The sequence below is a fragment of the Triticum aestivum genome, chromosome 2B (assembly GCF_018294505.1).
Source record: "Triticum aestivum cultivar Chinese Spring chromosome 2B, IWGSC CS RefSeq v2.1, whole genome shotgun sequence".
Lineage (NCBI taxonomy): Eukaryota > Viridiplantae > Streptophyta > Magnoliopsida > Poales > Poaceae > Triticum > Triticum aestivum.
Genome location: NC_057798.1, coordinates 63,013,759 through 63,037,144, shown reverse-complemented (window position 1 = coordinate 63,037,144; position 23,386 = coordinate 63,013,759). Strand labels below are relative to the sequence as shown.

General features: G+C 44.1%; 4 protein-coding genes and 1 pseudogene across 4 annotated transcripts; all 5 read right to left on the bottom strand.

Annotated features, from left to right (window-relative positions):
- Nucleotides 1-3,969: 3,969 nt before the first annotated feature.
- On the bottom strand, nt 3,970-5,569 carry LOC123040456 (anthocyanidin-3-O-glucoside rhamnosyltransferase). Its single transcript, XM_044463294.1, has one exon. It carries the CDS (start codon nt 5,527-5,529, stop codon nt 4,150-4,152), a length of 1,380 nt encoding a protein of 459 aa, XP_044319229.1. The 5' UTR covers nt 5,530-5,569; the 3' UTR covers nt 3,970-4,149.
- A 1,520-nt stretch (nt 5,570-7,089) lies between these two features.
- On the bottom strand, nt 7,090-9,148 carry LOC123040454 (putative expansin-B14). The gene is made up of 3 exons (XM_044463293.1): nt 9,016-9,148; nt 7,553-7,859; nt 7,090-7,449 (listed from the first exon to the last, which is right to left on the bottom strand). Exons 1-3 carry the CDS (start codon nt 9,146-9,148, stop codon nt 7,131-7,133), a joined length of 759 nt encoding a protein of 252 aa, XP_044319228.1. The 3' UTR covers nt 7,090-7,130.
- A 2,230-nt stretch (nt 9,149-11,378) lies between these two features.
- Nucleotides 11,379-12,426, bottom strand: LOC123040453 (putative expansin-B14; annotated as a pseudogene).
- A 2,675-nt stretch (nt 12,427-15,101) lies between these two features.
- Nucleotides 15,102-16,148, bottom strand: LOC123043491 (putative expansin-B14). The gene is made up of 3 exons (XM_044465955.1): nt 16,016-16,148; nt 15,523-15,829; nt 15,102-15,423 (listed from the first exon to the last, which is right to left on the bottom strand). The coding sequence occupies exons 1-3, from the start codon at nt 16,146-16,148 to the stop codon at nt 15,102-15,104; spliced, it is 762 nt and encodes a 253-aa protein (XP_044321890.1).
- A 1,831-nt stretch (nt 16,149-17,979) lies between these two features.
- On the bottom strand, nt 17,980-22,824 carry LOC123043490 (protein NETWORKED 2D). Its single transcript, XM_044465954.1, has 3 exons — nt 22,516-22,824; nt 18,389-21,871; nt 17,980-18,279 (listed from the first exon to the last, which is right to left on the bottom strand). The coding sequence occupies exons 1-2, from the start codon at nt 22,607-22,609 to the stop codon at nt 18,390-18,392; spliced, it is 3,576 nt and encodes a 1,191-aa protein (XP_044321889.1). The 5' UTR covers nt 22,610-22,824; the 3' UTR covers nt 17,980-18,279; nt 18,389.
- Nucleotides 22,825-23,386: the final 562 nt, after the last annotated feature.

The following is a 23,386-nucleotide window of genomic DNA, read 5'->3' as shown; positions in this document are numbered from 1 at the left end:
GGTCAGCGGAGCGAATCTTTTTACCAATAGTTCAGTTTGCCAATTGATTTCGATCACAGGTCAGAATAGTGATTTTTGCCCACACAGTTCTATCATATAGCTTCTGTATACTTTGAAATCTCGTATGATTATTATGAGTTTGTTGGCAGCCTTTTTTATTTTATTGCAAGATGGAGTCGATGTATCATTAACACACTTCTATATTGCATGATTATAATGTAGGAAGCTTCATATTTGTTGTACTTTTTTGTGACAAAGATTCAAATCTATCATCGAAGTTCATAAGAAGTATAAAGCACTCCAAACATAATGAAAATTACAACAAGGTCTTTGGACCATCGAGCGACCATTGTCGCCGTTTGAATGAGCCGCCGACCTGCCACTGTCGCCACTCCCCAAGGACCATCGCCTTGAACCCTTGAATCGATATGAAAAACTTGACACCAAGTCTCGCCATTGCGTGCGCACAGACCCTAACCTCGCCGCCCCAAGAAGTTGGTGGGAATCTACGCCGGAGCTCCATCTAATATGTTCCGACAAACGAACTTGAGGGGAATCGGAGCCCAGAAGACTGACTAGAAGAAGAAGCACCGCCATTCGTCCGAGGATCGACTTGCGAGGACTAAAACCTTAACTAATATACTAGCCAAAGCCGGGGCACCAGTATTCCTTCCCCATAACTAGCCGTCGAAGCCAAGACGGAGGGGAGGTGAATCCACGGGCTAATATTGCAGATGTAACTGCGTATAACATTGTGGTCCTATAATTTTTGTCTCTATATATTACATTGTTCTAAGCGTAAAAAGACCCTAAAATCCATTTTATTTATGTATTTGGGATTTCATCAATTTATCTATTTGAATACACCGCGTCTCGTTCCTAGATGTTAGTACTCCCTCCGTTTCCTTTTTGTCTGCATATAAAATTTGTCCGAAGTTAAACTTCGTAAATTTTGACCAATTTTATTGAAAAAATATCTACATTCACTATACAAAATCAGTATTATTAGATGCACCGTGAAATTAATTTTCATACTTTCTACCTTTGTTATTGTCGATGTTGATATTTTTTTTAATATAAATTTGATCAAATTTTGGTATAACTTCAAGCGAATCTTATGTGCATAGGAACAAGAAACGGGGGAGTAAGATGGATGATAACAAGCATGACTAATTTTTATTCTTTTTTGCAGGTAATGGTGAGTTTACTACATTGCATTAGATGCAAATGCACACGATAGCATTAAAAGAGCGGAGAAATGGTTGGGGACCTCGTATACTCATGCAGAGGGCATTTAGATGCTTCGGCCTATCCCATGTTAGGAGTATTTATTATAGGCAGGGGCCTGGGCACTTGCCAGTAGTTAAGCCTGCTGTCGGCGCAACTGATCAGTTGACGAATGCAAGCGCCACCAGCAAAAGTTCATCAAACTGTCAGATGTGTGGTGCTTTCATTTCAGCTGGCACCCTACTAACGCTACACAACATGACTGTGACGCCGTAACGTCGTTTCAGTGCAACGTACTACATACATACGAGTTTTAGGCTGCCTTTAACAATTAATAATATATGTAAGGTGCATAACGTAAAAATTATATCATTAAAAACTCTTTTTACATATGAATTTGACGGTATACTTTTGTTACATACACATCATATATTATCTATTGATATACACCGCGTGTCGTTCCTAGAGGTTAGTACTCCTTTTGCTTGTTTTTTCTCTGCATATCAAATTTGTTCGATGTTAAACTTTGTAAAGTTTGACTAACTTTATAGAAAAAATATCAACATTCACTATACGAAATCAATATTATTAGATGCATCATGAAATTAATTTCATACTTTATAACTTTGGTATTGTAGATGTTGATATTTTTTCTTTATAAATTTGATCAAATTTTGCGTAGTTTGAATTCAAGCAAGTCTTATATGTGGTGAAAAAAGAAACGGGGGAGTAAGATGGGGTAGAAACTAGCATGCCTAATTTTATTTTATTTTTGCAGGTAATGGTGAGTATGGCTCCATCGAAAAAAATGGTGGGTATAATATATTTCACCAGGATAGGAGTATTACATCAAAGAGAGTTTTTGCTGGTAACGACATTTCCGTGGTGAGTACTACTATCTCCGTCCTGGTTTATTAGTCTCCTTTGTATTCTGCCAAATTTCGACATTAAATTTAACTAACAAAATGTTAATTCATGCCATAAAAAATAATATAATTGAAAATTATGTTCAAATACGAATCCAACTATATAATTTTTGTTGATATGCATTAATATTTTGTTAATTAAATCTATAGTCAAAATTTGGCAAAAAATACAAAAAGAACTTATAAACCAAGACAAAGGTAGTACTGTAATGTCCATACTATACATTGAATTAGATGCAAACGAGGGCATTAAAAGGGCAGATTAATCGTTGGGACCTCGTAGTACTCATGTAGACATGTAGGAGAGCATTAGATGCTTCGGCTGATCCCATGTCAGGAGTATTGATGCATATATAGGCAGGGTCCAGGCCAGGGCAGTTGCCAGTAGTTAAGCCAGCTGTCAGCATACCTGGCTACTACCTCTGTCTTGATTTATTGGTCTTCATTGTATTTTATGCGAAATTTTGATTAAAAATTTAAGTAATAGAATGTTAATGCATGCCACCAAAATTATATCGTTAGATTTTTATTTGAAAGTAGTTTATCAGCGATATATTTTATGACATGCATTAACATTATGTCGGTTAAATCTATAATCATAATTTGACAGAAAATACAACAGGGACCAATAAATCAGGATAGAGATAGTAGTTGATGAACCCAAGCACCACTTGCAAAACTTCACCAAACTATTAGGCCGGGTAGTCCAGTGCCTTCATTTCAGCTGGCACCCCTACTAACGCTAGACATGACTGCGACACTGTCACGTCATTTCAATTGAATGTACTCCCCATATCTAATGCAATTTTTTAGGCTGCCTTTAACCATAAATAATACTACTATATGTAAGATGCATAATATAAACATTATATCATCAAGACATTAAACACTCGTTTTACATAAGAATTTGACCGCACATTTTTGTTACATACACATCAAATATTATCGCTCTGGTGGTGGTTAAAGTCAACCTCAAAAATCCGCATTAGTGGACCCTATTTATTTGAATGGAGCGAGTAATGCGAGGTAAGTAGAGAAAAACTCGATCATACATGACCGACTGGTGACTAGCAAACGCTCCGGTGATCTCATTTTCTTTGTACTGAGCATGCCTGATGTGAAAGAAATTTTGAAGGATTATAGTCATTTTACGATTTACCTTCTGATTTACATCCAATGGCTAGTGAATTTTTGCGTCTATACAATGTCGGTTGAGTCTTCGTCCGTGTGAGAGATTTCTTAATGAGTTGAGCCAACTCATAAACTTATATAAATTTATAATGCCCATGGCTAACAGTCTTTTAATTAAATATCTACTGTAGGTAAAACATGAAAGAAAAGAAACAAAAATAAAAATTTGACTACAATAGACTAGTAAGTTATATACGTACCTTGCACATTAGAGCAAGTGCAACCGGATATCGACATGCCACGTTATTATAGACAAACGTATAGATATAGAGTCACATAGTTATGCAAATGTAAGATGTAGGTTTGAGTCTCACCGCTTATTCCATTGTAAATCAAATTATAACTAGAGAATATTCGATGGCTGTGCGCTGTATGTATTACACAAAACTCGTACTATGAAATATACTCCCTCCATTTTTAAATATAAGTCTTTTTAGAGATTCCACTATGAACTACGTACGGAGCAAAATGAGTGAACTATACTCTAAAATATGTCTATACACATCTGTATGTAGTTTGTAGTGAAATCTTTAAAAAACTTACATTTAGAAACGGAGGAAGTATAAAATAAGCTAAATGCTCCATCCACAAAGATAAATGCACATTAAGAAGATGCTGCCATAGCTTGAAAAAAAAAACATATAGTGAAAGCATAGAAGTCAATTCCTGGGAAAGAAAAAATCTTGGGAGAATTAAAGAATGGGGCAGCACACCGATGAATAGCAAAATCGTTCACATTTATTTGACTCCATGGACATGGACACGGGACCTAGTAGGAGTAGCAAGCAAAGCGTACATCATCTTTTCAGGCCCTCACGAAGTTCTTGAAATCCCTGACGAAATCGTCCGCCAACCTCTTCTGCACGGCGTCGTCCGTCAAGAACTCCCTCCATTTAATTCCTCGGCCCTCCCACCCGTCCGCCATCGCCGTGTCCACGGCGTCGCTCACGTCCGCGCGCCCGAACCACCCGTCGCCGTCGCGCCGCGCCACCTCCGCCCCGACGCGAAGGTCACGCGCGAACAGCGCCGCGTTGAGGTACTGATCGCCCTTCATCGGCAGCAGCACCAGCCGGCAGCCGGCGACGAGTCCCTCCACCACGGAGCTCAGCCCGGCGTGGTTCACGAAGCAGCCCACGCTGCGGTGCCGCAGGATGTGCTGCTGCTGCACCCACCCCGTGTGCACCACGCCCCTGCCCTTGGTCCTCCCGGCGAACCCCGGCGGCGTGCACCTCGCCAGCTCCGCGTCGGTGTCCGTGCCCTTGGGGAAGTTGAGCACGACGAAGAACGGCCGGTTGGTGGACTCCAGGCCCAGGAGGAGCTCCGTCGCGGCGGCGGCCGGGAGGAACGTCTCGCTCCCGAAGGAGGCGAACACGACGGCGTTGTCCGGGAAGGAGGAGAGCCACTTGGCCCATCGCTCCTCGAGCTCGCCCTGCGGCGGCTCCGGCACGACCGGGCCCGTGAGGAGCACCGGTTTGCCGAGCTGGGCGGCGAGGTAGTTGATGTAGGGCCCTTCCATTTCGTGGCACGTCTTGATCACGAGGGCGTCGCTGGACTGGAGGCCGGCGAGGACGCGATCGTACACGCACGGTTCGCCGTGGAAGCTGGTGAACACGTAGGTGAAATTGGCAGCCTGGTAGGCCGGCACGGTGGCGAGCGAAGACGATGGCGGGAAGCCCGTGGGCGCCGACGCGAGGTCATCCGCGGTCGGCCCATGGCCACCGGCGCGGCGCGCGGGGACCATAAGGTAGGCGCCGGACACGGCAGAGAAGACCGAGAACTGGAGCACCTTGGTGCCGAGCGGCGCCGCGAGCTCGGTGACCCATGGGGTGGCGAAGTCGAACAGCAGGGCGTCAGGGCGGAGCTCCGCGAGCAGGTTCGCCACCTGCGGCCTGGTGCCGTCGACGGCGACCTTGAGCAGCTCGGCGCCGTCCGCCGAGACCTCGGCCGTGCTCTCGGCGCCCTCGGGGAGCCCCGGCACGCGCTGGAGGCGCAGCGGGGCCACGGCCACGGCGCCGGCCGCCGGCCCCAGCATGGCCTCTACACGGGGCACGTTGGCCGCGGCCGACAGAAGCGTGACCCGCACCCCGCCGGCGGCGACGAGCTTGCGCGCCAGCTGCACGAACGGGCTGATGTGGCCGAAGGCGAGGAAGGGGAACATCATGACGTGCATGCCGTCGGCTGCCATCTTCTCTGTAGAAAGCTGGATCGATGCCGTGTGTGTGGTTTGCTTGTGATTCTTTAGCAGCTTTCGCTGGAGACTTTATTTATTGACAGGATTTCACCGTTGCTGTGCAGCGTTTGTGTGATGCAGCGGCTACCACGTGCTCCGTGTTGCAATCTCAAGCACTGTTAGTGGCCATGAACACACCCACACAACACAAGGCGTCCTAAAGGATGGAACCGCATAGCTTCAATTTGTCTTGTTTTCTTTTTTTGGCGAATACCAACGTAACAAAGGCCCTGCGATGGTTGTAGTGGCGTCCCTTCAAGATATACTATTAACAAAGTCACGTGTATGCATCTTTTGGCTATATGTTTTCAAGCTATATTGATGAAGCCATATGTGTAAGGGAATGCACAATGGTTGATAAGAAACTACTTTCTCATGCATTCCACGCCATTTAGAGAAGCTAAAATATATGTTATCTTTATATCTAGTTATTAGTGTTTGCAGATTCCAAAAGAATTATAGTGATTAAAATTAAGACAATGTATGACTTCGGCCTCTCACATTGAGTAAGATAGTTAATCCATAGTGCATAATATTGTAGTTTGAAAATTAAAACGACCTAAGTAATTATTTGTATGAATCATAGTAGCATCTCATTTACTATGATATGGTATCATACTATGATATCAACCCTCTTTTTTTTCATTTAATGCTATGTTTTGTTGGTGATGGGCCTAGTTGTCATTGCATGAAGCTGCATGACACTACACTATATACCACAGTGGGAGATCTTAGGGACGACATCTCATACAATGGACAGAGATGCCACATCTTTGATATCATCTCTTATAGCTAAGAAAAGGAAAAATAATAATCCTTTTATCTTCCAACTCAACAATTATTTGACATTGCTAATATAGATTATAGAACCACTTTATTTTTCCTAACTATCTCTTGGCTATATAGGTCAACACTGACTTGTTTTTGGCACACATAGTTCTTGTTGTCTTGTTATGAAACAAGGCATAAGCAGATACCCAAATTTAGGGTCGATCCATGGGTAAGAAAGACTATGGTAGTGAAGTAACTTTAGGGAACCATAAACTCAAGAATTTAGGACCATGTTGGGAAACCAAGTAACTTTAGGCCATAATCTACATAAAAGCAGCCAGAATGAAAACAAAATCCATGAATAAATTGAAGGTTGTAGCCCATAGACTTGACATTAAGCATTAGTTATATGTACTTGGAGCATTCTATGAAATCTTAAATTAACTGACTGCGTTTATTAAGGCATCATGAAAGCATAAACTTATTACTCTTCCTGGTCCATATTAATTGTCGCTGAGGAGTACTCAAAAGATTGATGAACAACTCAGTTGGCAATAATCTTGAGGGTTTAGCAATATCCATCACATCGTTAGAATATTAGACAGATATACAGCCCGCCTACCAAAATATTCCAAGCAAGCAATTTCTCCACATTATTTGAAAATTTTCAAGCATGATGAAAACAACTATTTCCATATCAAATTATCAATGTCGATTACACAAAGACACACACATGTGCCCATAGCTAGGTATTCGATCTGACAAACCGATCAATCACTCGGTCACTAGTAGTTTACGACGGATCGGTAGGTCCTTCCAGCCTGCCATCCGGAGGGAATGACATTGCTGGCGATGAGCTGCTTGCCGGAGCCGAAGGTGAGGCCGATAGATATGGGGGCCTGTAGGGTGGACCTGGACTTGTACTTCCACACTGCACCCGACAACTCCTGCATCGACGCCCATCCACCGCCGCGCTGCTGAAGGTCGACCGCTGACAGGTCGCCGTCACCGGCCTCGTACTCTATGAGCACTGCGAGGTAGTTCGGATTGGAGCGGGCATCCACCTTGAAAACGATGTTCAGCCCATGCCAGTTGCACGGAACCCTGCCAGTGAAGAAATCAAATAGATACAATTGATGGATGGAACATGCACGGAGCACCGTGCACTTGGCGTGAGAGCTGTGTGAACTAGCTAGCAAGAGCTTACCGGTTGTACTGGACTCTAATGTTGCCAGCTTTGCGGAGGTTGTCGGCCTGGCCGGGCTTTGCCATGGCGCCGAACGCTTTCCCGCTAAGGTCGAAGTGGGCAGCCTCGGCCAGGCACGGCCCGCCACGGCACTCATCTGTGACGACCACGGTCACCGGAAACCCGAAGCAAGCGGCATTGCCGGTGCATCTCACCTGGTAGCAAGCGCCGCAGCCCTTGCCGTTCTTGAAGATGGAGGGGCCGCCCGCCGTGATCATGGCGGAGAACGGAGGCTTCTCCACGTCGTGCTGGTATCCGCATGCACCACCTGCAGCATGCCCATGCACGCGTCAGTACAAATAAACAACTATATACGCGTGAAAAAGTCTATTTTAAACTTTAAATTCGTAGACGTTCAGCGAAACGAATTCTCAAATTGAAATCCCGGTCGATTGCATCCTGAACTATGCAATCTACCGGGATTTGTCTAGCTGGTGGGCCAAAAAGCACCCGTCCTCCACCCTGGACCAAACCATTTTTGTTTTTGTTTGCTCAAAAATGTTTTCTTTATTTTTCTGTCGCTCTTTGCGGCAGAATTGCGGACGCGCTTGACAAGTTTCGAAACCAGGATTTGCAGCTATAGAAGAGGTGGTACTACCACTTGAGCTAGCTAGCAAATCTGCTTATATAGCAGCACAAAACGATAAGAATCATCTCCAGATTCGAATATTTTTAAAATTTTGGGCACAAAATATTTTTTGGAAAAAAAGATGAGTGTTTTATGAAAAGCAACCACTTGTCAAATTTGTGAACAAATTTACCAAACTAAATTTGGAAAATTCAACCAGACTTTTGGAACATGCACATTTGAATTTTTTGAATTTCCGGAACAAAATTAGAACACACGAACATTTTTTAATTTGTGAACAATATTTGAAACAGAAGCATTTTTTGAAATCCCAAACATTTCTTTAAAAAGTTATAAAAATATAGAACAAAAACATTCTGAACAAAATTTCAAAACAAGGAACTCTTTTTTCATGGAAGTTTTCGAATCCACGAACTTTTTAAAATCCACGGACACGTGACCCATCAAGCCACACCGTGTGTTTCTTTAAAACGAAAAAACAAAGCGGGCCAGCCCAGCAGGAGCAGGGTGTAGCGCCCTTTGTGAATTTCTATTTCTTAATGAAAGAAAACAAAAGCAGGCCGGCCCAGCGGGGTGCGGGTGTGCGCCCTCAGTGAAACCCCGCCAATCCTGGTCATCAAAACGACTCGAAGGTTCAATTTAGACCGGAATTGCATAGTTTAGCGTGCAATTGAACATGATTTTGACTTTGGGGTTAGTTTCACCGAAGGTCTAGGAGTTCAGAATTTAAAATAGACTTTTGCCATATACGCGTCCATCATCAAGGTCTGCATGCATGAGGCATCAACGCATCGTTCATATATAGGACTATAAATATGTGTGTACAACTACGTACCGTCGGTGCCTGCGCCTTCGGGGGGAACGTACCACGTCGCGCCGCCGTCGGACCAACCGGAGACGCTGCACGGATGGAGGATGAGGAGGCAGCTGATGGCTAGAGCCGCTAAAGCGGCGAAGGAAGAAGCCATGCGCGCACTGAACAATATACGATTGCTCCGCGTACGCGAGAGGAAGGAGAGAACGAACTGGAGACAGATCGGGTGATGGTGTGTGATAGCAAGCGTAGTCTCTCGCCGTGTACTTTGATTTATAGGCAGCAGAGAGATAGAGAGATCGCACGCTGATTAAATATGGATTTGAGGGGATATTTCTTTATTTAATGAGTGTATTAGTAAAGATTTTGGGACTGTCTATCCATTAGGCTGATCAAAATAAGAAGTATTATCATATGAGCATAGAGCTATAGGGATATCGCAGGCTGATTAAATACGGATTTGAAGGGATTATTTTTACTTAATGTGGGTGTAACTGATTTTCATTTCAGTTCAAGTCGAATGTTCTATCTTGTAGTTGGTTGACATATATATGACCCTTTTGACCCGCTCCCCCCCCCCCCCCCCCCCCCCCCCCCAGCACCACCACCTGCACCTACTGTATTTTTTTCGAGGGGTACCACCTACTGTATTTTTTTCGAGGGGTACTACCTACTGTATTTTTCTGAGCGTACCTCCACCTACTGTATAGACTAGACATAAGAGCGAGAGGTGAAGCGTGAGCTCATGATTGGATTCAGCGGAGCCCATCCGGTGAAATACAGGGGAGGAGAATTAGTTGAAAGATTACGTAAAAAGTTTGTAAGCAACACATTGGTGTTTTTCTTTTCAAAGGACGAGTACTCTGGCCTCTGCATCAAAATGATGCATAGGCCATACTATTAATCAAAATAGCCATCAAGTACATAGTTCGATACAAATTCACAAATGGTGCCGAAATAAAATAAAATTGCCACAACCGGCAACAAGAAGAATAGATGACTATACACCTATCCTATTGTTGGATCACCATCCAAATCGGTTGTAAGTATCCCGTGCTACCGTCTCCCAAGGGTTGCACCTATAAGCCATATGCTCTTTGACTTCCGCACGGCCGAGGAACGACCACATATGGTAGATGGCCTACAAAAATTTATGATGTTTTGTCTGTTAAAAATCACGTCATTCCAACAACTTCGTATAGCCCAAAGTAATGCACACACTCTGACTCAGAATATGCGCCATTGTTTTAGGCTCTACCCCATCTAGCCATGTCCCAAATAAAGTGGCAATGGTAGTGGAAGGACTGACAATAAAAGCCACTTGTACTATACTCCACAGTAACTTGGTTAGTGGGCATTTGAGAAAAAAAATTGGATGGATTCATCTTGGTCACAGAAAGAACACTGTTTACAATCCTCCCAACTATGCTTTGCCAAGTTGTCCTTGGTCAAGATCACTTCCTTGTGAAAAATCATATAAAGACCTTTACATTTCGAGGGCACCTTAAATTTCCAAATGTGAAGCGACTTTGAGATTGGACCAGTGTTTATCAAATCTGTATACATAGATTTCACTAAGAATACCCTTGTATTTACTTATGTATTCCACATCATCTAGATAAGTCACAAGTCATGGTATACAAGGGATTATCTTTATCTCTAGCCATTATTTGCACACTCCTGAAATCGTAGGACTGAGAGATGACATCTTGATATCATCTCTCTTAAATAAGAGAATATAAACCTCCTTTTTCATTTATCTCTCTTCCTACAGAAGCATGCGTATCTTTCTTTTGGCTATATAGAACAACAATGGTTTGTTTTCGGCACGTCTAATTCCCACTGTCCTGTTATGAAACAGAGAATAATCAATTACCAAATTCTAGGGTTGACCCATGGGTAGGAAACACTAAGACAATGAAGGAACTTTGAGCAATCGTAAACTCATGAAAATCATGGGAAATCAAGTAACTTTAGGCATAATCTACAACAAATCAGCTAGTACCATGGAAAACAAATTAAAATCCACGCATGAATTTAAGGGTGTACTCTGTTTCAAGACTTGGCACTATTTTTCAGTGTATATTAATTAAACTTGGACCATTCTTTGAAATCCTAAATTAAGTGAGTGAGTTTTTTTGTAGGCGTCATGATTTTCAATATAAATTTATTAGTCCTAGAAAGACTGACAAACAACCCAGTTGGCAGTAATCTTGTGGGTTTAGCAATATCCATGGGATGGTCGGATCTGCCAAAATATTCCAACAAGAAATTTGCCACATCAATTGCCATATTGAATTATCAATGTCGATTACACACATAGGCACGGAGCTACTAATAAATTAACATAGGTACTCGATCTGACAGATCTAACGATCACTTGATCACTGGAAGTTTACGATGGATCGGTAGGTCCTGCTGGCCTGCCAGCCGGAGGGGATGACATTGCGGGCGACGAGCTTCTTGCCAGAGCCGGAGGTGAGACGGATCGATATGGGTGCCTGCAGAGTGGACCCGGAGTTGTACTTCCACACCGCGCCCCACGACTCCTGCATTGGCGCCCAGCTGCCGCGGCGCTGCTGAAGCTCGACCGCCGACAGGTCGCCGTCGCCGGCCTCGTCCTCAATGAGCAGCGCAAGGTAGTAGGGATTGGAGCCGCCGTCCACCCTGAAGGCGATGTCCAGCCCATGCCAGTTGCACGGAACCCTGCGAGCGAAGAAATCAAAGAGTTGACAACCGATCGATGGATCGCACGAACATGCATGACGCTAAGCTGGGCTTACCGGTTGTATTGGACTCTAAGGCTGCCGGCTCTGCGGAGATTGTCGGCCTGGCCGGGCTTGGCCATGGCGCCGAATGCCTTCCCGCCGAGGTCAAAGTGGGTAGCCTCCGACAGGCACGGCCCACCGGGGCACTGGTCTGTGACGACCACGGTCACCGGGACCCCGGAGCAAGCGCGATGGCTGGTGCATTTAACCTGATAGCAAGCGCCGCAACCCCTACCATTCTTGAAGATAGAGGGGCCGCCCGCCGTGACCATGGCGGAGAACGGCGGCTGCTCCATGTCGCCCTGGTACCCGCATGCACCACCTGCAACACGCCTATGCACTCATCGGTACACGTAAATAACTACTTCCTCCGTCTTATAATGTAAGAACATTTTTTATACTATACTAGTGTAAAAAACGTTTTATATTATGGAAGCGGAGGGAGTACTAAAATATATGTGTCCTAACATGCATGCACTCCCATCATCAAGGTCTGCATGCATCGTCCATGCGGCTATATACCTACCGTCAGTGCCGGCGCCTTCGCGGGGACCGTACCACACGTCGCACCCCCATCGGACCAGCCAGAGATGCTGCTCGAATGAAGGAGGATGAGGCAGCTGCTAGCTAGAGCCACGAAAACCACGTTGGAGGAAGAAACCATGCTCGCGATGAACAATATACAATTGTTGCACGTATGTAGAGGAAGAAGGGAATGTACTGGAGATAGGTAAGTGATGTGTGTGATAGCAAGCATAGTCTCTCGCCATGTATTTATAGGCAGCAGAGAGCTAGAGAGATCACACACTGATTAAATGTCGTGGTGAGGGGATATTTTTTTATTTAATGAATGTGTCAGCAAAAGATTATTTTTTCCCCACTTTTTTCAAAGCTTATTCAAATGAATTACATTCCTTAATTATCAGAACCCCCAACCTGTTTCAGGCGGGGAACCTGGTAAGAGCATCTGTAGTGGATGTGTAATACCGATATATTCATTTACTGTCATGGCAGTAAAATAACACCCGAAGTAACAAAAATTACCAAGCGCTATCTGTCTAGTTCCTCCTTCAGTGGGAGGAAGTTTCCTTCCCTAACCGCTATTTCCACCGCGCGTGACATCTCTAGCCATGCGGACAGTTCCGGCGAGCCGCATGGAACCCACTGACTATGGCCCCGACTATACCTGCCCGGTCCCGCCACTGCTTTCATATTGTGATTCTGTATCTGTGGTCTGATTAATAAAGACATGATTATTTTGGTAGACACCCCCTTATTAAGTTTGCTATTTTTGCTTACATTTTCCAGATTTAGTAGGTAGCCTTTTCGATGAGTAGACATTCTATTATGATAATTATAAAGAAATATTATCATTGTCCTTTGGTTAATTTTTCTTGCATGTGCACATAATCGACTACCACCCCACACAGTATGACATGTTTTACCCCGAAATAGAAAAGTAATTCATCACCAGACACTGAAGTTATCAAAACAATATACAGATAAATCACAAATCGTTGTACAGCGTAGGATATGCCCTACTGATGGTTGTAGTCGCGTAACTTCAAGATATATTAACAAAGTGATATGTAGGTATCTTTTTGCTATATATCTTCAAGATGAAGTCATACGAGTAAGGGCATGCACAATGGTTGATAAGAAGCTATTTTCTTATGCCCCCCACATTATTTAGAGAATCCAAAAGACATGATGTACAATGTATTATCTTTATCTCTAGAAATTAGTGTTTGCATGCCCCCAAAAAATTATAGTGATTATACCTTTCACATTGAGTACTATGCATATGATACCATTGTATAATAGAACCTTTATAGTGCATATTATGATAGATTTGTCCTTTAGACGACCTCATTGATTGTTTTGTGTGTCTCATAGCAGCACCTCATTATCATGATACACAATCATTTTTTTTGAATGATACACAATCATGATACGTATAATATTTAGTATCATTATTTCCTCATTTAATGACATGCTATGTCAGCAATATAGATCAATGCTGATTTCTTTTTGGCACGTCTAGTTTCCATTATATGGTTATGAAACAAGACATACTAAATTTTAGGTCGGTCCATGCCTATGAAACACTACATCAGTGAAGTAACTTTGGGCAATCATAAACTCATAAATGTAGGACCATATGAAAAATATAGAAAACAAAATCCTTGAATAAATATAAGGAAGTACTCCACAGATTTGATATTATTTTTTCACTTTTGCTATTTGTAAGTTGCATCAATTTTTATTTTGTGTAAGTCACCTTTTCTTCTTCTTGTATTTAGTCTGCTTTTTTCCCCCTTGGTCCGTTCATGCCGGCGAGCCTGTGTGTTGTGTGCGTAAGTGTTTGTCTCTGTGCATTATGTGTGTGTGCGCGTGTAATCGTGTGTGTGTGGCGCTAGGATATGTGCGTGTGTGCATGTTGTCTCTCGATGTGTGGATATGTTCACGGGGACGCGGGTGTGTGCATCTGTGTGTGTGTGTGCGTGCGTGCGTGCGCGCGTGCTCATGCACTTGTTTTTGTGCCTTCGCGTGTCTGCGGAGATTATTAATCTTAATGTAAACACATCGACATATAAATTCAAGTTTGATGCAACATGTGTGAAAATTATATATAGGCTTCTTTTGCTATTGAGAAAGGTGCAATTTCTCTGAATTTTGTGTGCAGTTTTTATCATCAATTATTTGAAGTTTTTCAAGTTTCTTTCTTCTTTTAGGGTAATCCAATGCCCGCAATTTCTTTCTTAGGAAAACTTATGTTTTTGTTTTTTGTTTTGAATCAGTTTGTCTTTATTTTTGTTTAAAGAGTGTTAAAGTGGTAGATTTTGCAGCTTGTATTACTCATGGATACCACTAAAATTTATAGAATTGATCCATTTTAATTGGAACACAACCGTAACATAACCTAAGCTGCCTAAGCTGCATGCATCGAGACGTGGGGTTGCACTGCACCTAAATAAAAATTCACAACTTACAAATAGAAGGTCCCTTATTTTTCAGTGTATATTATCTGGACCATTCTTCAAATCCTAAATTATGTGAGTGAGTTTTTTTTTTGTAGGGGTCATGATTTTCAACATAAACTTAATACTCAAGATTGACAAACAATCGGTTGGCATCAATCTTGAGCGTTTAGCAATATCCATCGTATCCTTAATCAGCTGCCAAAATATTCGAAGAAAGCATTTTTTTTCCACATTATGTTTGCAATTTTTCAAAGCATGAAAGCGAGTATTATTCCAGGCACGGGCTCTATTACTACATATAGCTAGCGCACGCGTGCTGCACAACTAATTAAGATACGTACTCCCCATTGATCAATCACTGGAAGTTTACGATGGATCGGTAGGTCTTGCCGGCCTGCCAGCCGGAGGGGATGACATTCCTGGCGACGAGCTTCTTGCCGGAGCCGGAGGTGATGCGGATCGATATGGGTGCCTGGAGGGTGGACCCGGCGTTGTACTTCCAGACCGCGCCCCACGACTCCTGCATCGGCACCCAGCTGCCGCCGCGCTGCTGAAGCTCGACCGCGGACAGGTCACCGTCGCCGGCCTCGTCCTCGATCAGCACCGCAAGGTAGTTGGGGTTGGAGCCGCCGTCCACCTTGAAGGCGATGTCCAGCCCATGCCAGTTGCACGGAACCCTGCGAGCGAAGAAGAAATATATGAGATGACAATCGATCCATGGATCACAGGAACGTGCACGTAGGCGGAGCACTGGGCGTAGTCTAGCGGGAGCTTACCGGTTGTACTGGACTTTAATACTGCCAGCGTTGCGGAGGTTGTCGGCCTGGCCACGCTTGGCCATGGCGCCGAACGCCTTCCCGCTGAGGTCAAAGTGCGCAGCCTCGGCCTGGCACGGCCCGCCGGGGCACTGATCTGTGACGACCACGGTCACCGGGGACCCAGAGCAGGCGGGATTGCCGGTGCATCTAACCTGATAGCAAGCGCCGCAGCCCTTGCCGCCATTGAAGATGGAGGAGCCACCCGCCGTGATCATGGCGGAGAACGGCGGCTGCTCCACGTCGCCATGGTAGCCGCACGCACCACCTGCAGCACGCCCATGCACGCGTCAGTACTCGATCACAACGAAATACACGTAAACAACAACTACTATGCACTATATTGTACGTACGTGTCCTAGCATGCATGCATGTATGCACTCTCATCACGGAGGCCTGCATGTCCGTGCAAGGCGTATGACTTATATACTAATGTACTCCATAATTTACATACCGTCAGAGCCGGCGCCGTGGCGGGGACCGTACCACGTCGCGCCGCCGTCAGACCAGCCGGAGACAATGCATGGAAGGAGGATGAGGCAGCTGCTGGCTAGAGTCACGAAAGCAAGGAAGGAAGAAGAAGCCATGCTCACGCTGAAGAATATACGATTGCTCCGGGTACGTGAGAGGAAGGAGAGTCTCTCGCCATGTACTTATAGGCAGCAGACAGCCAGAGGGATCGCGTGCTGATTACATGCCGATTGGAGGAGAGTCTTTTTTATTCAATTAGCGTATCCTCAAAGATTTTCAACTTCCTGAAAACAAAGCATCTTTCCAGGGATTATATAGATATCGGGTTTGGTATTTCTGAGAAACAATTGTAGCTCAATCAACGATGTATCCGTCAGATCTTATATGTGGAAATTTATGCAAATTTTGCCTTTTATAAGTTTTGGTAGTATTTTTTTCTAGACAATTGCCTTTTATAAGTTTTGGTAGTATTTTTTTCTAACCTAATAAATTTATTATGCAGACAGCTAGAAGCACGTAAGAGAAACTATAGTAGATTCAGCAAAGCCAAGTGAACTCCATAATAACTGCTCATATAACTGCTAATGTAGCACAACCTAGGGGCTGGCATTTCGTTTTCAACACTACATGATTAGTATGAATGTTTGATTATGCGCAGGAAAACCGTTGAATTCTTCACATAACCTTGGAGTCGATGGAAAATTTCCTATGAAAACTAGCACAAATGAATCTTAATGAAAAAAAATCATATAGATTGTATTAATCACACGAATCAAACAACCTCTGTAGGAAAAAATCCTCAAAGATTTCTTTAAGAATCATTTGAATCAAAAAGACCCTAAATCATTAACATTCCTGCAGAGAACAAAAACATGTACTACATGTCACAATAGTTGGGTCGGGCCCAACTGACGTGGCTAGTGGGCTGCGGCGGCTTATTACAACTGATGTACAGGCCGCCAGATTACTCAAAAAAAATGTACAGGCCGCCAGTAGTGCAATGCGTAGTCGCAAGGAGCCGCTGCCTAATGATGATTGGTGCGTCAGAGCCTGTGCCAGTGCCAAGTGGTAGAGTGTAGCGAGCGAATTTCTTTCGGTATAGAGTGTGTTTTTTCGTTTAATTGGTTTTCAGTTAGGTTTTACATTTATTTTCAATTTATCTGAATATTTATGCATGTTAAAACATAATATTTCTTGTAAAACATGAACATTTTTAAAACATTTTTGAACATTAAAAAAATTGGAACATAAAACATGAAAGTCCTTTAGAATAATATGAATTTTGAATTTTGTGAACTTCTTTTAAATAAATAGTTAAAGAAGAGATAAAAACGGACAGGAAAAAAATATAAAAATTAAAAAAGCAACAACAAAAAAATATAAATACGAACCTTCCACCCTAAAAAAAATACGCCTTCCTAAAACCAGAAAGGACCTGCGCTAATTGGGGCAGCCCACTCGCACGCAGCTCTGTGTGATTGGCTTATGCCTTGTCACACAGAATCGCACGGGGCCAGGTTGGCAGTCACAGAAAGGATGCAGCACATGGTATTAGAAACTCCCACTAACCTGATGTCAAAAAAAAGTCCCAGTAACCAGCCCAAATGAACTATACTGATGGATCACCGCCTAGATCCTCAATTAAAAAGAAAAATCAACGCCAAAATCAGAGTTGTAAAAAAACAAGTACGATGTGCCTGTGAGCATACTGAGATCACCAGGTGTTCTCAGTATGGAATTTAATGGGAAATAGCTAATGTAAATTTATCTGATATAGAACACCCATTCACAACACAAAAGGAAAAGGCAGGCCCATGAACGGAACATATAATAACCAGTATAAATCTACAGGGCAGGACAACCAATGAAATGAATGGAAAAAGCACCAAACCTTATTACAGTGCAAAACAAGAAACCATGATAATGCTCCTTCCAGATGCAGATTCATTCAACAAAACCTGCACTCTTGTAATTACTCTCACAAACCAAAAGCTAACACAGCTCTTGAAAGTTGAAATGACAGCTATGGTATGGTATATAATGTGTTCTTTTGTTTCTCAAATGGTACAGTATAATGGTAATGTTTCTGTCTATGAAAAGAGAGAAGCAAGGTAATTCTGTGTTCCCATCCAAATAGCAGGGCCACTCGACTACAACGGAGTTTCTGTAAAGAATAAATCAGCACTACCACCTGGAAATAACGAGCCAAATCTTCGCAGCTACAGGTTTACTTCAGCATTCTATTCACTGCAAGCAAAATACAGAAACGTCAGCTACCAGGATAAAACACAGGCTACGGCGCCGACAAGCGTAAAAAGCGTAAGATGATGCGAAGAGAAAAAATTGATGCACGCACCTCAAAAATCGCTGAACTGTCTCTGGTATGTAGGATTGATGCAGGCAAACAGCGACTTCTTCTTTGGTTTCGTACCGAACAGGAAGTTGCGCAGCGGCACCCTGTGTCTGCTCGGGAAATGCTTGAATTGGTTTTGGTAGCCGCTGTCCGCCTCCCCCCGGCGGGAGGAGGAGCGCCTGGACGACGAGAGCTCGAAGCTCTCCCTCAGCTTCCGCAAGGTGACGTTCACCTCGCCTTCGAGCTCCCTCATGCCCTCCAGCGCCGCCTGCAGCTCGCTCTCGATCTTCTTGTTGGATTGCTGCATGTTCCGCACCTCCCCTTGGAACTTGGCCGCTTCGTACGGCGTGAACTTGGCGCCATCGGTCTCCGTGCTGGACCGCAGGGCTTCGGCTATCTCCTCTTGCAGGCTGCAAAGAGACGCGGTTTTGAGCTGCAGGTCTCGGTCAAGAAGTACATTCTGTTCAAACCATACATCCACTTCAGTCCTGAGCTCTCTCAATTTCTTCTCGGCAGGTTCAGGCTCGGCCATCGTGGCATCAGGTTCTCCTCCCCTTTTCTTATTTTCAGAACTCTCCGTTTCCTTCAGTAGCTCCTGATATCTGCTGTTGAAGTCCTGCACCTGGTGGCAAGCCATGCTGTACCTTGTCAAGAACCGCAGGTTTTCGTCGACTAGCTCATCGATTTCAGTTCTGAACTTCATTTCAACTGCTGAAGCACTCTCCGGCGCATCAGTGTAGCTCGAATCAGTTTCCTTCACGATTGAAAGTTCTCTAACCAAAGTCTGATCTGACCTATCAGCACTCGTTGTACTGGGTGGCATCTCTGAAGAGTCCAGTAGGCCTTTGAGTGATTGGATCTCAACATATTTCATTGAATTTGCATTCCTCAATTCCCTTATTACTGCCTTTGTATCTTCAAGGTGTTCCTGGTTTTTCTTTTCCAACTCAGCAAGCCTTCTCTTAGTTTCTTTGTAGTTCCGGAGAACTGCAGTGTAGTCGGCGAGCAATATCGCGTCTCTTCCCTCAAGCCCGCTCTGTGCATCTTCTTGTGAAATCGAAGTGGACTTTTCATGCCCGCTACTGCTTCCATGGTTGTTCAAGATATTTTCTTTGCTTGCAAGCATTTTGACATTTGGTTCTTTGTTTTCGAGCTGACCATCAGAAGTGTGATTGACCATATCTTCTGAATCTGTTGGTACTTCTGATATTACCGGATACGCTCCTCCGGTTTCCTCAGAATCTCTAGCTGGTACAGAGAGAGAGGTTTCATCTCTCACCTCCGAGGAATATGCATTCACATGACCAAGTGAATTTTTTTGAACACCTTCATCAGATGATCCGACTTCGCCGTGTTTGTCCAAACCTAGGATGGTTACAGGAGAAACAAGTTGGCCACCTTGCTTTGGCAACTCTTCACCTGATGATTTTGCTTCATCCGCATGACAAAGGTCCAGGTTCTTACCTGCATCACTGGAACTATTAGCACCTTCTGAGGACGAATTTTTCCTTGCGGTACCTTCTTCACCGAAACTACCAGAGTTTGCAGATCCAGCTAAACCAATCTCCGTGATTGCTTTTGGTGATTCGCCATCTCCTACTCCAAATCCTTCCTCCTGGGTCAAGCTGTTCCCAGGAACAGGATTTTCAACACCATCAATCTTCAAGTCTTGGGTTCTGTTGTCACCACCAAATGAACTCTCAGCAACTTCCACTGACAACCCATCTTCATTAGATTCATTTTTATTATGCAAAGCATTGAGACTTTCTGAGGGAAGGAGATGGTTCTGACTGGCTGCAGTTGGTGAATATTCACCTTCCACAGTTTGCCCTTGAGCAACGTTCATACCACCTGATGAACTCTGGTCTACTTCTTTTGATGAGCTGTCTGTTGCCAGCTTGTTGAGACTATTTTCATTGTCCGGGCCAACAACCAGATCAACATGGTTGCCAGCTTGTAGTGACTCGTTATCTCTGAATTCTTCCTGCATAGAGCAATTCCCCGTCTGAACGCTTTCCTCGTCACCATTCTTGGAGTCATGGACACCATCAGTACTACCTGATGAATTGTGATCAACAACCTCTGAGTCATCTTGATTTTGGGGACTATGTCTGCCCAAATTATCACCTGTAGGTGGCGCCTCTATATCACTGATTTCTCCTCCGTCCGTTTTGCTGTTCTCTGTTGTACCATTTCCCATGGATACATCTTCTGACAGTGTTGCCTTGTCTCCAGCTGCAGCTGACACAGCTGACAACTCTGGCAGGTCTTCAGCACCAATTGGTACAAATGCCTTTGAGATATTAGTTATGCAAGTAAAAACTTCAGAAAATGCTGTGCTAACAAGAACTTCTTCCTCGATTATGGATCCTTCAAGAGCCCTGGTTTTATTCAATTCATCTTCTACTAGCTTGAGCTCTTCACTTGAGTCGCTTGGATCATCACGGAGTGCCATCTCATCTTGTAAATCGTCTAATTTGTTGTTGATCTTCTCATTCTCTTCTTTCAATTGCTTGATTTGTGCAGACTGCTTTGGGAACTTCAGCTCCAGGTTAATGATCTTATCAACAAGTTCATCAACTTTATATGCCATCTCCTCCACAGAGGACTCCGAATTGTTTTCAAAGAAGTCCTCGATTTTATCATATATAGTCTGTAACTCGAGTATTTCCTGAGTAATGGGATAAACTCTGTCATTCGCTGTCATGTTTGCGCTGTCAACTTCTTCTTTAGACGGGTCAATAATTCTGCTCAAAGCATAAAACCTTTCTCGAAGAGACACTATTTTTTCAGACTCCATTTTTGCACTCCTAATCAACTCCTCAAACTTTTCCACAAGCTTAGCAACGGTACCCTGACATGACCTAAGAGCCGTTATTGTCATCAAGGCACGGGCTTCATCATCATCAATGGCTGCATGTGCGTCAAATTCATCTTGCATGTGACAGATTTCCTCCTGCATATCAGCAATCTGCTTCTCAATCTCCCAATACTTGGCAATTCCACTCTCATAAGAACTCTTAACGAATTCCTTCTCAGTCTGCATGACAAGTATAGCCTTTTGCAGCCTCCCAATCTCTGCTTCGGCCTTCTCTTTGCTCATATTAGGATCAGGCCTCTCATGCACCACCCTGTTACGCCCCGGCGTCCCTTCCCTTTTTCTCTTCAGAATGTCATCCACGGTCGATTTCTGTATCTTGCGCGAGTTGATGGGCATGATTGCTCTCGGGAAATTGTCATCCTCCTCCTCCAACATGGCATACTGCACTTCCTCTGGACAGGCAGTGGCGATGGTGTGGTTGGCCTTATGCAGCTCCTTGGACAAGTGGTCATAGCGCTCAACAAGAGCCCTGTAGGCCCTGTAAACGTCTTCGACATGGTTTATGACCTCCGGCCTCCTGCGGTAGTACATCTCAGCCCTCTTGCCGAACGAATCGGCCTCCTCCCCGAGGAGCTTGAGCATGATCTTGACCCTGTTTTCCACATCTGCAGAGGAGCACCGGGTGTTAATTACCTCCTATGTGTACAAGTGGCAACACTGCATTGCTTACTGCCAAATATAAACAGATGGCTTTTGTTTCAGTAGTTCTGGATTCAAATATAATTAACAATTATTTCCATGAACACTGGAACACTTAGATACCTCAAGATGTGAACAATGAAGTCGGACCAAAAGCTAGTCTGTCCAATATGTGGAAGGCATATATTGTAACATGTGAACAAAAGAAAACTGCCAAGATTTGACTACTTAGTCATCGATTTGACCGGGTCCTAATGGGAGGAAGCTTATTGCTTCTGATGACTACTAGTACGGTTCATCTTGGTTGAGGCTTGTTGCCTATATATGATTTTACACCTGGCAACCATCCTGGTCTATTTTCCTCTTCAGAGAAGAATTATTTGAGAAACAGTACTACTAATTTGCTATAAATTCCATCCGACTAAGATGCACAGTAGGGTGCACGGTGCCGGCCATTCCCAATCGAATCAAGGACACGGACGATTTTAGCAGGACACCTGGCTACCTGAACTAGGGGGGACAGCATTAAATCGGAGCAAAGAAGGGCGCAACAAGCAGCGGTAAGCAAAGATTGGATTGGGCGAGAGGACGATGATAGAATCGTAGTTACCTTGGAGGTTTGCGTCGAGCCACTTGGACTGGGTGGTGCGGATGTGGCTCGCCCACCACCACGAGTAGGCGTTGCTCGCCGCCCGCTGCAGCATCTCATCTAGAATCCCAGCAGATAAACAGCGGCCTTGGAGTGGAGAAGAGGGTTGGGTTGGGTCGGAGAAGAAGAGCTGGGCGGAGCCAACGAGGCCGCGGGGGGTTTCTGTCGGCCGGATCTCCCTCCCCCACGGCGAGGGGAGGCGTTTATTCGTGTGGGGACGGGGGCGGAGCAAAGCGGAAGCGAAGCAGAGGATGCGAAGCAAGGAAGGAGCCCGGCCAGGGGCAAAGAATAATTGAATAGTCTTCTTTCTTCTGCGCGTTTCTTTCTGTCAATTTCTTTCCTTTTTTTTCTACAAAAAAAGGAGAAACGCTTTTTTAATTTCTTCCTTTTCTATGCCGACGAAAAAAGGCCAAGTTAGCGGAGTTGAACGCGTTCGATTGGAGAAAACGGACTTGCATGTTTCCTTCTGTAAATTTACAATTACTACTATCCCATATCAATTTTTTTGGCCAAAATTGATTTGCCAAAGATACCACATCAGATTGAATGTGGTGGAATCTATGATTTTTCAACTCCAGCAGAAAAAGGAGACTCCAGTCCATGGCTGTCCATTATTTAGCGTTAATCCCGAGGCAAATGGATGAGGCAGCATTAATGGGGGAAAGAATGGCTCAGCAAGATATATTACAGTATTATTATTTTCGAAACGGGCTCAGGAAGATATTTTTATGATCGATAACGAGTGATGGGGTGCAAAAGCACATCTGATTTTTTCCAAAAGCAGAGGGAAAGGAAGGAACAGGTGGTCGAGCGTGGATGCATGATGGGGTCG